The following is a 15,283-nucleotide window of genomic DNA, read 5'->3' as shown; positions in this document are numbered from 1 at the left end:
CTCGCAAAGCACCTCCAGCAGCTGCCAATCCTTGTATACCCCGAGACGCTCCGTCTGTATTCACCTTCATCCAACCGACCCACGGAGTGGACCAAACAATCAAACGGTCTACACGAGATGGTTTCCCGCCTCCGATCCTTCCACACTGCTTTACAATCTTATCTTTGTGGTAATTAATGGATTAACTTTCTATAAACCTTCTTTTTCTTAAGCTTATTAAAAACAAATTAGCTAGTATCAGTTTAAAATGTATGGGAATTGTTATTTTGTTGGCATATCCGCATATGTATAATCTTATTTCACAACAGATAGTAAAATTGTTAATATATAATTAAACTAGAAACTCACGCGATATGTGGGTAAACATAATAAATTATACAATATTTTCTAAAATTTTCCAACCCACAGAGATCCATAAATCTAGAAGAATAATAAGTGAGTGAAATTAAAGTCAATAAATGCATATCAGGAACGATGCCTAAATCAAATGATTACATAAGAGAGATGATCAAGAAAGAATCATTAACGCCTTGGCGGAGACGATGAGAACAAAGAGAAATGGAAGTAGGCGAAGGTTTATACAATGACAAAGATTAGTGCCGACTGGGTTTAGAAAAGATAAGAAACTTCAATAGCGTCAACTTTTTTCAGAATTATTCTCTCTTTCAATAGCGTCAAAAATTATTTAAATCAATGTGAAGAGAGAATGAAAGTACATGGACGGCTGGTTAGGCTCACATGCATGCATGGTAAGCGCATGGTTAGCAAAATCATGAACGCAACTACCATGCCTTCTCTCTGATCTCATACCTCGTTGCCAGCCACATACAAAAACGGTGTACAAAACATGTCCTTTTTAGGTGACAGTACATATTTAGTGTCTAAACCAGGTCCATTTTTGCCAAAATTATCTTTTTTTTTTCCTTTCAGTTTTGCACAGAGATTTCAAACGTATCATATATAAATAAACAAGAGAGAGAGAGTAACAATTTTGTGAAAAGAAAAACTCGAAGCAGATCTCAATTAATGTAATCATAAAAAAGGAGCAAAACCTTAATCAACAATATTCCAAGTCATATCATTCTCAAAGATCCAGTGACAAACTTCAATCCGACCCGGACTCGAACCTAAAGCCAAAAACGCTCCATGACTTGGACTCCAAGCTGACGTGTCAATATGACAGATGGCAACACCATGGTTAATCTTCTCTAAACTCTCAGGTTCAAGTAGATCCGCTTCGTAAACCCGTACTCGAGGAACCGAGTGACAATAATACAATAAATACGGATACAAACTCTGATGACACGAAACAGCTCTCGTCACATCTCCACCGTTTATTCCATTGACTTTTCCAATCACGATCTTTTGCTTTGACCCGATAACACTCTCTGTCGTCCTCACTACAACACCACGTCCAAGCACCGACGTAGCGAAATCTATCATATCCTCCGCCGATCCAACGCACCGCTTTGTCTCACCGTGACTCGCTGGTCTCTCACACTCCGAAACCGCCGACGATATTATCCTCTCCATCGACGAATTCACTCCGGCGCCAAAAACCCTCCGAATCTCTCCGATCTCCGAAGACGAAAACGGTATACTCGAAACAATGCTCCGGGGCAAAAACGTCCTTTTAGGCATTTTATCTTTAATATCAGGCATTTGCATCAAAGTCCCTTCTTTCAACATCGATTCTCTAAAGAATTTACCCTCCTCAATCCACTTATTCACCCTTCTGCCACTGGAACTCACGTTATTAGAGTAATGCGCAAAAACGACGCCATCTTTCGTGTACTCCTTAAAACTCGGACCTTGGCCGTAAGTTTTGAAGCTCACGTTACCTCCGACGTTGCCTTGGCCGTAAGCGGTGAAATTATCTGAACCGAGGTTGAAAGATTTACCGTAATTTACGAAATTGACCTTCTCGTTGTTCGAGTTCTTAGCGTAGGAGGCGAACGAGTCGACTCCGATGTTGGATTGGTCTCTGTAGTTTTTAAAACCATAAACGGCGCCGTTTCCTCCGTCACCGTAACCTTTGAAATCGTTAACGGGGACGTTACCGTTTCCTCCGTAGCTCGTGAAACTGTCGTTAGCTCCGTTACCGTTTTCTCCGTATTTGGTGAAACCGGATTTGACGACGTTTGACCCGGTTCCGTAACCCGAGAACTCGTTCGGAGCTCCGTTTCCGTTTTTGCTGTAGCTAGTGAACGTCTGCTCTCCGTTGTTGCCGTTGTCGGAGTATGCGGTGAATGTTTGTGATCTTCCGTTGGCTTTATCGGAGTAAGAAGTGAATCTCCCGTTGGGCTCGTTCGCGTTTGTGTTGTAGCTCGTGAATTCGCCGGAGCCTCCGGTTGTTCCGGTTGCGTATGTGGTGAAGGTTTGGTCAGCCACGTTGACATCTCCTGCGTAAGTTGTAAACCCTTCGTCGTGTCCGGCGGAGTTGCGGCTGTAACGTCGAAACGAGTCGACGGCGATGTTGTCCCCGCCGGAATAGTTTTTGAACGAGTCGGCTCCGGAGAGACGGTCGGAGCCGTAGTTTGTGAAGTTCTTGCCGCTGTACGAGGCGAAGTCGACGTCATCGCCGTGTTTTTCTAGGGAATGAGCGGCGAGCTCCGGGAAGCAGAAGAGTTTCGCGGCGGAGCAGAAATCAGAGTGGCGCGTGTGGAGGGAGTGATTAGAAGCGAGTGAGGCGAAGCGCGTGGAGTCGACGGGTGTTAGTGGAGAGGCCTTGGAAATGAAAAAAGAAGGTTTTGGTGAGTCGCCGTTGATGTGATTGTTCCAATAACGTATCAATGAGGCTTTTGGAGTGAATGGATTCTCCGACGCCGTGATGTTGCCGGCGGTTTGTTTTGCACCGGCGAGATACACCTACATTTTGCTAATGGTTAAGTATGGGATTGGAATGTAACAAAATGTTTATAAGTAAAACTAGTTAAAGATTGAATCAATGCTTACATGAGAAGATGAGAAGATGGAGAAGAAGAAGAAGCAAAGGAATAGAGTTGAATCAACGTTGTTCATCTTCTTTGGTGGGTGAGAGAGAGTTTTGTTGGTTGAGAAGGAGAAATAGTATGAAGAGAGAGTAGTAATAGTATGAGACTTCACTTCATTATGATTTCATGAAGAGGGAGTGTGTTGTGAGACTTCTTCACCTATGAAGTGAGTCATTATAATAAATTTGAGAAGTATGAACAGTTTTTTCCAACTTTATTAGGACTTGTGTTTTTACGTGGCTAATTTAGTTAAAAGAAATATTTAGATAACTTTCATAAAAGAAAAATGTCATTTAATTAGACTTACAAATTTTAAATTTAATTATGAAAATTACGGTAAGAAAAGTCCATATTTAAACTTCTGAAAAAATATTATACGAACAAAGTGGTTCAAATTTAGCCTTTAATGGTCAATAGTTTATTGTCGGGCTTTTGCTTTTAGTTTTTTTGTACATTTTTTTTATATAAATAACTCCAGTTAAATAAATTTTAGTTATTCAAATAGTGAAATAGGTAACATGCATAAACCAAGAATTAGTTTGAAAATGTTAAAATTTTCACAATCTTGATTGGTATAAATAAAATACTAAGTTTCTTAAAAGACAAAATCCAAAAACTCACTCAGAAACGCACTACCACATCAGCTTCATCAGCTTCAGGTTATAATTTTGAGAATTAAACATTTCTTTATCAACTTTATTAGGTATCTCGAAAGAACATTAATACTGTTTTAATCAACTGATAATACGTCAAAAGAGTCCAAAAGAGGAAGAAGAAGCTTTAGCTGGTATAACTAAACTTGCATAAAGTCAAAAAAGAGGGAACATATCATTTATATTTAGTTAAAATATTAGTATAAGAATGAATCAGAATAACTAAATAAGGCTGCATAAAGCAATATTAAAGATGATTCTCTCCCCAATAGTTACTAGTTGGTGTCAAAAATATCAAAATTATATGAAAGATATATACAAAGAAAAAGAAAAAGAAAAAGCTGAGAGAGACTGCTTGTTGCTGAATAAAGAGAGAAAGTAAATAGTCGTAAAAAATACTCCCTCAATCTTGGCTTGATGGCATTTGAATGACGCCTAATGAGCCCTTCTTTAACATATCGAGCCAACGTCGTATGACTCATTTTCAAATAAGCTGCCATTGACCTTAAAGTTCTGCGGTGTTGCAATGGAATATCAACAATTCGAGAAAAATCAAACTCGATTTTCTTCGAACCACAATTACCTTTTTTTCTATGTGATACATCAACAATTTCACCATTAAGAGTATTTTTGGCCCGACGCCAAATTCGTTGAACCGTTTGCAAAGGTACGGATAACAAAGCAGACACTTCCGTTGTAGTGGTGTTTTTCACGTTTCCATTAACGCTTCTTTCCAACAGAGCGTGATAAACCTTCCATCTTTCACCATCTGTTTTTTTTTTTTCCGAACTGTAGCCTCCTGAACAACTTGTGATATCTCAGTACTTCCTCCTGTCACAAAATATTACTCCTATTAAAAGAAATAAAGTAAAGACATACTAATGAATATAGTAGATGAGTCACACTTGCATGTTCAAACACATGTTCTATCAAACACGTATATGAACAAACACTGCAGAATAAAATAATCTACAAAAAATAATAAGTAACAAAATTACCAGAATTTATATGATGACCATTTTCTTGTTCGTGTTCTATGGCAGGACTTTGATTCAAATCAAATAAAAATTCTCTTTCATTATTTTGAGGTGGTATATTTAGATTAAAACTATGGAAAGCCATAGATAATTTTAAGTAAATGATGTAAATCTATGTCAACATAAATAGAAGATTAATGAACCTAATTATTTTGGTTTTGTCTCTATTCTAAAATTTTTGTTTTTGAGAAACATAGGTTTTGGCTCTAAATTTGCAAATTTTAAGCAAAATTTCGTTTTTTAAAGCAACTCCTATCATTAAAATTGTAAACATAACTTTCATTTAAATGTTTTTGAAGAGTATTGTGTAGAAGAAATGTGAAAAGACCCTAAATATGATTAGTGGTTACAAAGTTGGAAAAAGTCAATGGCATTAAAAAAAAAAAGCACACGAGTATACATCATTTACTATTCTGAATTAATCATTTGTAGTGTTTAGATGGTATTAATTGTTTTCTTAATCCTAGTGAAAATCCTAGAAAATCAAGTATTCTAATACAGAGGGGAGTAAAAAATAAACTCAAGATTGAAAATTAATAACTTTTGATTATTTTTAATTCTTGGGCTTAGTGTTAATGAGTAATTATAGTTTGGATTTTGGAACACTAGAAACTGGTATTGATGGATCCCTGAACCCTAGGTATCAAGTATAAACTACTCCCTCATGATGAATACATTGTACTTATATACCAGGAAATTAATACAGACATATCATGGTTTGTTTTAAGTATGACTAATAATAATAGGTGACTTTATAATTCTGTCTCCCACCAAAACAAAGATTCTTAAAATTATTATAGTAGCTTTTCTTTTCTTCTTCTCATTTGATTCAAAAGTACAGAATCCTATATCAAGAGCACTGGACAATGTCAATTACAATTACAAATGCTAAAATAAGTAAGAGCCGAAGTAGTTAACTTAAATAATTGTCACTTGCACCATTAGTTTTGTTTTAAAGTTATCACTCATAAGTTTTTCACATAGTAATACTCGGTGATACAGCTTATACAGCTTATACGGAATATGGCAGTCAGTAAGACTAATAGACTGGATTGTCTAGTTTGGCATTTTACTAAGTCGGGGAAATACTCGGTGAAGACCGGGTATCGGGTCGCTCGGGAATTAATTGCGGAAATTGAATACGGCCCAACGTGTACGGCTTTAAGGGCTCAATCTTGGGAACTTGACGTCCCCCCGAAGATCCAACACTTTTTCTGGCAGATCGCTTCAGGTACTCTTCCAGTTCTAGAACGGTTAGCACATCGGGGTATTCGGTGTGATACACGGTGCAAAAGATGTGACTTAACAGCAGAGACTATAAATCACGCGCTTTTTGAGTGTCCTCGGTCGCGACAGATTTGGGAGTTGACTCCGGTATCTTTGGACCCCCAACGCTTTCCATATGCCTCAATATATGCGAATTTAGACTTTATTTTTTGGCGGGCATCTTCCCAGTCGGGTGTCACGGATATAGCTTTACAGCTTCCATGGATCATTTGGTCTCTTTGGAAAGATAGAAATAAAAAGGTATTCCAAGGCATAGAGGCTGAACCAAATGATATTCTCGGTCAGGCGGCCAATGATAGAGCACTTTGGGAGGAGGCCAAAGCTTTTTCGAGAGGACACATGGCACCAACGCCACCTTTAGAAGATAGGATCTTTTCCTCATGCTGTCAGATAGACGGTTCATGGAAAGGCTCAGATCCTTTTCAGGGTCTGGGTTGGTGGTACTGTAATGATGAAGGTTCGACGCTGCTTCTGAGAGCAAGAAGTTTTCGTCGTGGATCTACGCCCCTTCATGCGGAGCTGCAAGCCCTGATTTGGGCGATGGAGGCTCTCTTGGAGGCTGGGGTGGACTGTCAAGCCTACGAGACGGATTGTGCAGAGTTAGTCGAGATGGTGCAGACTCCAGACGACTGGCCGGCCTTCGCGAATTTGATGAAGGATTTCTCATTGCTCAGATCGTCATTCCCTTCCTTCATCCTTTCCAAGATCTCTCGGGAGTCCAATGCCAGAACTGACTGTCTGGCCCGCTTTTCAAGATCTTTGCCTTCTGAAACTTCTTTTGTAAATAGCTATCCTCCACTTTGGGCTACCAATCGTGGAGTTCTCTTTTAATTTTATTGTTTGGTTGAAAAAAAAAAAAAAAAAGTTTTTCACATAGTATGAGTTATGAAAGATTCATAGTTCAGTTTCGATCTTTAGAGTGGAAGTATCATCAAATTGGAAGAAATTGTGGTGGTGGCTAATTAACGTGCGACCAATGTAACTATAGAGTACTTTTCTATAGTTTTATATTTGTGCACATTAATGGTCATAGAATCCCGCGTTTTAGCACTTGGTGCGATGATGGGCTCTCCGACGTTTGCCGACATAATTATTCATATATTTATTTGTTTAAGCAAATAATAGACCAACTTTAATATGTACTATATAACTATATATTTATCTTTTATCCCAAAATAAATCTTATGTTAATGTCTAAACAACATGTCATATGAATAATTGTGGTAAGAAACCGATGATGTCCCGAAATCCAATTATAGTGTTAACCTATATAAAATACTCCATCTGTTTTAAAATAGAAGATGTTTTAAATAAATGAAGATTTAGAAATATCTATTTATAAAATGTTTGATCAATCATAAAAATGACTTTCTATAATATAAATTATTATAAAATATTAAATTAATCTGTAGTTTTCATAAAAGTTTTTAAGCATCTAATAATATGAAACAAAAAAATTTGTCAAAAAACTTTATATTACAAAACGGAATAAATAACTTATAAATAAATGATAGTAAAAGCCCATGAAAAGAACCAACCGATGAAGTAGTATAGTAGAAACTCATGCAAAAAGAAAGTCATTCGGACTTCGGAGAAAGAGATCAATCGGTGTCAAAAGGACGACTCAGAAGCCTAGCTAACTCTCTATGCGCTGTCCCTTGTGAATATCATTCATTGCTTAATACTCTTTCATGTCTATATGCGGTTTAGACTTTTCTCCAACTAACTGGGTGAGAATGGGTAAAAACTAAATACCAAAAAGTATGCAAACCTATATATTAATACCAAAATGGGTATAACTAATATTTGTATCTATATACATAGTAAACTTGAAAGTGGAGGATGTTTGACTGTATACATGTTACCGTTTGAGATTCAACGTCAAAGTTCCTTTGGACGTTTGTTTTGCATATTTACATGCATGCAATGTAACAAGGAGAAAATAGCCCAGAGTAAATTGAAGAAAAGGATTATACTATTACTTATCAACGTTTTCTAATCGGGACAGCTATATTCACGGAATGACCATTTTTGCTATAATTCTAGAAATACATATGATTAATTGATGTAATAATATTAAGGTTGTTGAATTTTGTATATATATGATATTTACTTTCCTTTTTTGCTATACACATGTCATATGGCTATTCCTAAACGTTGCCTCAATATTCTAGTTTGTCTCTGATTGGATGCTTTCTTAATCGGTTCTTCTTGGCAATGGTCACCAATCTTTTTGAGTTGTTATCATGATTCATGACTGTTAAGGAGACTCTTGATTTCTATGCTAGGTGGGTGTTGGTACCCGTTACCATTATAGTAAAATATTAAAATCATGAAATTAACTAAAGATTTGTTTTTTTTACAAGATTCAGTTTTGTTGAATGGTTTGATACCTTCTTGTAGATCAGTTGATTGAACTTGGAAGAAGAGATGCTGGGATGTTCCTGAAGCTGATGTGATCGCTTCATGAAAGCTTCGGCTGCTCAAGCAGTTAAGAGCATTCTCATCACTTCAAAGAGAGTCTCACCTCTCTTCATGAAAGCTTATGGCTAAAAGCAGCCCCGACTAATAGCTAGGGCGAGAGGGGCGGCAGACAATTTTATATTTTTCAAAAATACTTAAGCAAATAGGGTCCATATATAGAAAAGAGAAAAAAAAATAATGAAGGAAGAATCAGCCTTACACTTATTCTTCCCTTGTAGACAGGTTTGGGGCTTTACTTCGCTCAAAACCCCAACCATGGGAGACCATATCCCCAATCTGCGTGTTGGAATTGAAGCATCGAAGATGTTGATCTGTCTGCCCCCGAGTGGAGTAAGTGACCGACCCCTTCTGCCGTGGATCCTTTGGGCGATCTGGATATCCAGAAACCAATTGACCAGAGAGTGACAGTCGACACATGAGAAGAGCATATCCTCTGAGAAATCAAACTTACAAACAATCAGATCCAGAGGCGATGGTAGCAGTCTCATCTGCTACACAAATGCAGCATGGAGAGACAACCCAAAAGCTGCGGGATGTGGCTGGATCCTTCTGAAAAGATCGGAGAACTCGCGCTATGAGGGAACAACAACTAATTTGCATGTCATATCTCCGCTTATGGCGGAAGCTATCGCGATCTCTAACGCCCTCCAACATTCCCTATCACTAGGGATCAAAACCCTTTCAGTCGCTTCGAATTCCAAACAGGTCATCGAAGACATCAAATTGGAAAGCCATCAAACTGAAGCAGCCTTTAACGGAGCTCTATGGGATTCTACATGATATCCTACAACTATCTTTTAATTTTCAGAAAATTTATTTTAGTTTCATCCCAAGAGGAGAAACCCAAGAGGTTGATGCCTTGCAAAAAACGCTCTAGGTAACCTTAAAGCTTAGATTTTATTAATTAACTAGTATGTCTACCGTTTCCTTTTCATAAAATATAAAATTTTACAAAACTAAAATGTAATTTTGACTGAATTTATAAATTAATGACAAAATTAAAGTCTAGAATTACAAATTTTTCATTTTAAGTTTGGAAGTTACAAAAGAAGAGTAAAAGAAGATTTAGTGTACGTAATAGATCGTATTATTCACAGGTTTTAAATAGTGTTCAAGAAAGCGCTAGGCGGTATCTGGGCGGTGATCCAGCACCTAACGTCTAAAAGGCCTAATCGGGGCCTAGACGGTTTTTAGGCGGTTTAGGCGTTTACAACATAAAACATTATATATATAAAATTATGTATAAATATATGTTAGAAATATAAAAATAAATATAAATTATATACAAAATTAAGAAAAATACATTTACTTAAGTTATATTAACAACATATAAACATTTATAATTACGTATATAGATATAAAACTTAATAATTTAAATATATATAGTTAAAAATCAAAAATAAATATTAAAATTAAATTAATGTAATTTTAAGCGGTTTAGGCGGTTATGTAGGCGCCTGCTGAGCGCCTAGCGCCTAGACAGCGCCTAGGCGGCCGCTTAGACCGCTTTCTTGAACACTGGTTTTAAACATTAAATAGTAAAAATGTGTTTTAGTTTGAATTGAACAATAGATAAAAAATTAACTATTAGTAGGAAAACAATTTTTTCTTCTCTAATGCGAAACTTTCTGTGTATGAGAGAAAAACTATAAAACTATATTCCTAAAATTTCTCACACTAATACCTCCACGATTAGGGATAAATCATGGCACAATCAATAACTGATTCATCTCTTATTTAACTCCAATTTAATTCAACTTCCGACATAGTAAACAATTGACACAATTTTTGATTTTTAGAGACCACGTTTCTACTATTTGTGTGTCATATATCTTCTTCTCCCTCTGAAGGTTTTGATTGTTGGTTTGCAAATTGTTTACTCTGTCTCTTCTCTTTCGCTTCCTTACGCAAAAGAGTTCTTCAAGGTTAGATGTCGCGATTCTATTCCACATACGATACTCGAGTTCATCTTTTCTCCTCCCACCGCCATCACTGATCAATATTCTCTTTCGATGCTACCAAAGCCTATAGATACAATCGAGAGGCAATCAGTGGCGGACGCAGAAACTTATTTAACATGGAGCACAAAATAATTAATTAAAATATACTAATAATATTATTATTAAAATATCCAAAACCAAAAAAATAAAACGTTAAAAAATTATCATAACAAAAACATATTAAGAAGTCCTACAAAACTATTCTACGATCTTCCATATCTTGAAATCTTTTTATCACTACCTCATTTGTCACTTTATCTAAGTGCTCTTTTTCAATAAAAAAAACCATACAATCATTTAAAAACTGATCACCTATTCGGTTTCGCAAGGTAGTCTTCACAATTTTCATCGCAGAAAAGCATCTCTCGACTGTAGCAGTGGCAACAGGTAAAGTCAAAACCAACTTCAAAAGTCGATAAACAAGAGGATGCGAAAGATGTTTTTTTGTGTCCATCATTACACGTGCAAGATCTCCAAGACTCTCCAAATTAGCAAACCTTTTATCTTCACGGATATTATCGATGTAAATACCAAGTTGATGCTCAAGAGATATCCGCTCCACAGAACTAAAATCTTCCGGATAAAACTCAAATAACCTCACAAGTTTTGACTGGTCAAACTCGTGGAAGGAACCAAAAGGGCTCAAAGACGCAGTGCAACTAAGCAATTCAGTGTTTACCTCGTCAAAACAATCATTAAAATCTTGAATTTGCATATCCAATACAGTGTAAAGACATTCCACCTGATAATGATGCAAGTTTGTTATGTTGGTTCTCCGTCTTGGCTTCTTTGGATCAACAAATTCTTCTTCCATGATGATCAACTCAGTTTTATGACTCTCACAAAAAGAATTAACTTTTTCAACCAAAGAATCCCATCCATTATCCCTGAGATTGTACAATTGTTTCTTGGTAGATTTCACCAGAGACATAGCATTCAAAATGTCTTGATCTTTCCTTTGCAGAGCCACCGATAGAGTATTTGTGATCCCGAGAAGAAGTAACATCAACTGTAAGTAAAACACAAAATCAAAGGTGTGCAAATATTTGATGAGACCATTAGCTTGCCTTCTTTTGACACCATCACTCCCTTCGCTCTGGACATACTCCAATACTTTCACAACAGAAGGGAATAAATCAACTAATCGTAATAAGGTATTGTAGTGAGAACCCCATCGAGTATTACCAGGTCTTTGAAATGAAAGCTCCTGATTCAGTCCCTTTCCTGTCTTAATTTCACCTTGACTAATTCCTTCTTCGATGATCCTTCGTTGGTCTTCTCGAACCATATCTTTCCTCTTACAAGATGCTCCAACCACATTTAACAAAACCGAAATCATATTAAAAAAATCACCAACTTCAAAATGTTTTTTAGCAACTGCCACGACGACCAATTGAAGCTGGTGAGCAAAACAGTGTACATAATATGCAGTACTATTTTCCCTTAAAATCAAAGATCTCAACCCATTAAACTCACCTTTCATGTTACTTGCTCCATTGTAACCTTGTCCCCTTAATTTTTTCATACTCAACCCCCGCTTTGCAAACAATGAATCAACAGCACATTTCAGAGTTGCAGAAGATGTATCTTGAACATGAATAAGACCAATAAATCTTTCTTTTACTATCCCATCTTTATCAACGAAGCGAAAAACCACTGCCACTTGCTCCTTAGTAGAAACATCTGCAGACTCATCCACCAACAAGCAAAATACATCGTGATTAACTTCTTGAATAATAGATCTAATAACTTCCTCTGCAAAGCAATGCACTAGATCAGTCTGAATTTTGTGAGACACCATCTGATTATTTTTTGGAGCATTCTCCAACACAACCTTCCTTACAAGCTCATTTTGATCTGCAGTATATTTCAGAAGCTCTATGAAGTTTTCCCTATTAGCTGATTCTACTGACTCATCATGACCTCGAAAAGGTAATCCTTGCCGTAATAAATATCTACAAACATCAATTGAAGCATTCAATCTGATTCTGTATTCATTTTTAGCAGCATCATCATGCTTATAAAAAGCATGAACAATTGATTGACCTTGTCTCATCAAATCAAGAGAGTAGAGTGTGGTTATTACATTGCCTCCAGGGGCGGACGTACGCTTTAGTTTGTGTGGCACGTGCCACATGCTAAATCCTGGAAAAAAAAAAATTTTGCATGGGATTTAGTTATCATAGTTCAGAAAATAATAGCACTTCATACAAGCATGAGTCGTTCATGAAGTTTTTTTGGCCGAAGCAAGCAACAGACCACCAGAAATCATTAACGCATTGCTGTTATGTTCGATGAAGTTGGTGTATTCATAAATAATTTGTTATATTCCACGAAGAAAAAGCAAGCGTGTGATGAATCAAGCTTTATGCATTATTTATTTATATATATAATATGTGATGAATCAAGTTTCATGTATTAGTCAAATTATCATATTGATTTATTTGTTTTCATTATAAAGATGAGGAAGACGAAAAAAATCAATGCTTGTCCACAAATTACGCAACAAACGCAACTTTAGTGTGTATCTCTGGTGAATTCATTCTGTATATGCCAAGTCTAGTTGTTTTAAATATCACTACACGAAAACATGTAATTTGTGACTACTTTATGTGACTGAATTTTTAGTCACAAACTTTTGTGACCGTTTTACGATATTTTTGTGACAGGCTAACGACGACAAAAATAGTAGACGTAAAGGAGTCGCAAATGTACAACACCAAATTTCAGTTGCAAAAGCGTTGCTATGATGCGACTGTTAACGTTAGTCGCAAAATAATCGCAATTTATGACGAATTAAAGACTGAAGATTTAGTCGGCAACAAGAGTCGCAAAACTGTCTGAAAATCACGACGGATTTGCCACTTCTAGTTTTGCTTAAACATTTGTAGTCACAAATCAGTCGGTCAATGATGTCGGTAAAAAACGTGGGAAATATGGAAGTTTGCGGTTGTACTGAACATTTGCGACCTTTATTTTGTATCTATTATGTGGTAAAAGAGTGATAAACCAGTAGTAGTTTGCGACTGTTTTGTTTGTAGTCGCAAAGGCGTCGCAAAAAAGTCAGTCAGTGATGTCGGTAAAAAACGTGGTACATGTTTAAGTTTGCGTTTGTACTGAACTTTTGCGACCCGTATTATGTCTCTATTATGTGGTTAGAAAGTGACAAAAGAGTCGTAATTTGCGACGTATTCTTTTCAGTCCAAAAGAGTCGCAAAGTTTATACTATATATATCACATCGCTCTCACCCTTCCATTCATATCACTTTCATTAGTGTATAAGTAGAAAGACGTAAGAAAGAAGAGTTTTTTTAGAGGAGAAGAAAAAAAAAAGAGTTTTTTTAAGAGGAGAAGAAAAAAAAAAGAGTTTTTTTTTAGAGGAGAAGATAAAAAAGGAGTTTTTTAGAGGGAAAGGAAAAAAGAAAGAAAAAAGAGTCTTTTTATAGAGGGAAAGAAAAAAAGAGTGTTAAAAAAATATGTGGAATTCATCTCGAGAGTGGATGTATAATCGGATCGATGGAAGAACAAATAATATCTCTAAAGAATTTTTGGCGGGGGTGGAGCAGTTCATGAATTTTGCAATCAGCCAGCCTATAGCACAAAACAGTGGAGGTAGGTTTTACTGTCCTTGCGTAAAATGTCAAAATGATGTTATTTTGCATGGTACGACAATATCTAATCATTTGCATAGTAAAGGATTTATGCCAAATTATTATGTATGGTCTAAACATGGTGAAGATTATGACGTGCTAGGGGTAGGAACCAGTAGTCATTATCCTAATACAGATTATACTAGTACTGGTAGTCAGCATGGTAGTCAACCTGGTAGTCAACCAATAGGATTTGAGGGAAATGTATATGCTGAGATGGTGAATGATGCATTTCATGGTACCACCCCTTTTAATGAGTATCATGAATATGAAAGTGGATATGATCATGGATATGATCATATCCATGAAGAACCCACTGAAGAGGCGAAACGGTTTTACGACATGTTTGATGCTGCAAATACTCCACTTTATGATTGATGTCATGAAGGTCATTCGCAACTATCATTGGCGTCTAGGTTCATGAACATCAAGGTAGACAATAATTTGTCTGAGGCATGCATGGACGATTGGGCTGAATTGTTTACGGAGGTTTTACCAGAGGGTAATCAAACTACTGGTTCATACTACGAGACATAGACTTTAGTGCGAAAGATAGGATTGCCATACCATACAATTTATGTATGTATAGAGAATTGTATGCTCTTTTGGAAAGAAGATGGGAATTTGAAGAAGATGGGAATTTGGAGCATCGTTTACTCTTTTTTGTCTTTTACATTAAATTATTGTTTTGTGATTCATTCGTTTATGTTTGATGGCTTCTAGTTAACACTCTCATATTTATGTAACATAAATGAATGAATGTTTGATTATGTTTGGAGAGGTGTTCGTCGCAACACAAAACAATAATCTATTGCTTTGTGATTCATTCGTTTATGTTTGTGATTCATTAAATATTTAGGTAACACTCTCATATTTATGTAACAGGTTTGGACGAGACAAAGGAAAGCTATCTCGTGTTATTTCTGGGATTTTAAGAAGAAAGTTTGATGGTCCATACTACAGCTGGAAGGTTACCCCCTTACACATACGTGAGAGATATTTTAGATCCTTTGCGGTAATATGTCACACAGTTTCTTTTTTTTTTTACTATTCTAACTTAATGAGTTTGTCTTCTGTTTGCTTACTTGACACTTACTTTACATTGTTGTGCTGTGTAGGGGAAATACAACTGGGATGTTGCGATTACAGAGCTTGTGAGAGAAGGATTTGTGAAGCTAG

General features: G+C 36.4%; 3 protein-coding genes across 3 annotated transcripts; 1 reads left to right on the top strand and 2 right to left on the bottom strand.

Annotated features, from left to right (window-relative positions):
* Positions 1-943: 943 nt before the first annotated feature.
* Positions 944-3,229, bottom strand: LOC104787132 (polygalacturonase 1 beta-like protein 2). The gene is made up of 2 exons (XM_010512651.3): positions 2,956-3,229; positions 944-2,868 (listed from the first exon to the last, which is right to left on the bottom strand). Exons 1-2 carry the CDS (start codon positions 3,019-3,021, stop codon positions 1,054-1,056), a joined length of 1,881 nt encoding a protein of 626 aa, XP_010510953.1. The 5' UTR covers positions 3,022-3,229; the 3' UTR covers positions 944-1,053.
* Positions 3,230-5,706: 2,477 nt separating this feature from the next.
* Positions 5,707-6,801, top strand: LOC104789345 (uncharacterized). The gene has a single exon (XM_010515062.2). It carries the CDS (start codon positions 5,707-5,709, stop codon positions 6,799-6,801), a length of 1,095 nt encoding a protein of 364 aa, XP_010513364.2.
* Positions 6,802-10,644: 3,843 nt separating this feature from the next.
* LOC104789344 (uncharacterized) lies at positions 10,645-12,510 on the bottom strand. The gene has a single exon (XM_010515061.2). It carries the CDS (start codon positions 12,508-12,510, stop codon positions 10,645-10,647), a length of 1,866 nt encoding a protein of 621 aa, XP_010513363.2.
* Between the last annotated feature and the right edge of the window lie 2,773 nt (positions 12,511-15,283).

This window comes from Camelina sativa, chromosome 5, assembly GCF_030686135.1.
Source record: "Camelina sativa cultivar CO46 ecotype springtype chromosome 5, ASM3068613v1".
In the NCBI taxonomy this organism is placed as follows: Eukaryota; Viridiplantae; Streptophyta; class Magnoliopsida; order Brassicales; family Brassicaceae; genus Camelina; species Camelina sativa.
This window is presented reverse-complemented; position numbering and strand designations above follow the sequence as displayed.

What these genes read in the sequence shown, in the direction of transcription:
- LOC104789344 (XM_010515061.2), bottom strand. Translation starts at nt 12,510, where the DNA reads ATGAGACAAGGTCAATCAATTGTTCATGCTTTTTATAAGCATGATGAT.
- LOC104787132 (XM_010512651.3), bottom strand. Translation starts at nt 3,021, where the DNA reads ATGAACAACGTTGATTCAACTCTATTCCTTTGCTTCTTCTTCTTCTCC. An exon ending in CCATCTTCTCATCTTCTCAT is followed by an intron (nt 2,869 to 2,955) that starts GTAAGCATTGAT and finishes AGCAAAATGTAG; the next exon opens with GTGTATCTCGCCGGTGCAAA.
- LOC104789345 (XM_010515062.2), top strand. Translation starts at nt 5,707, where the DNA reads ATGGCAGTCAGTAAGACTAATAGACTGGATTGTCTAGTTTGGCATTTT.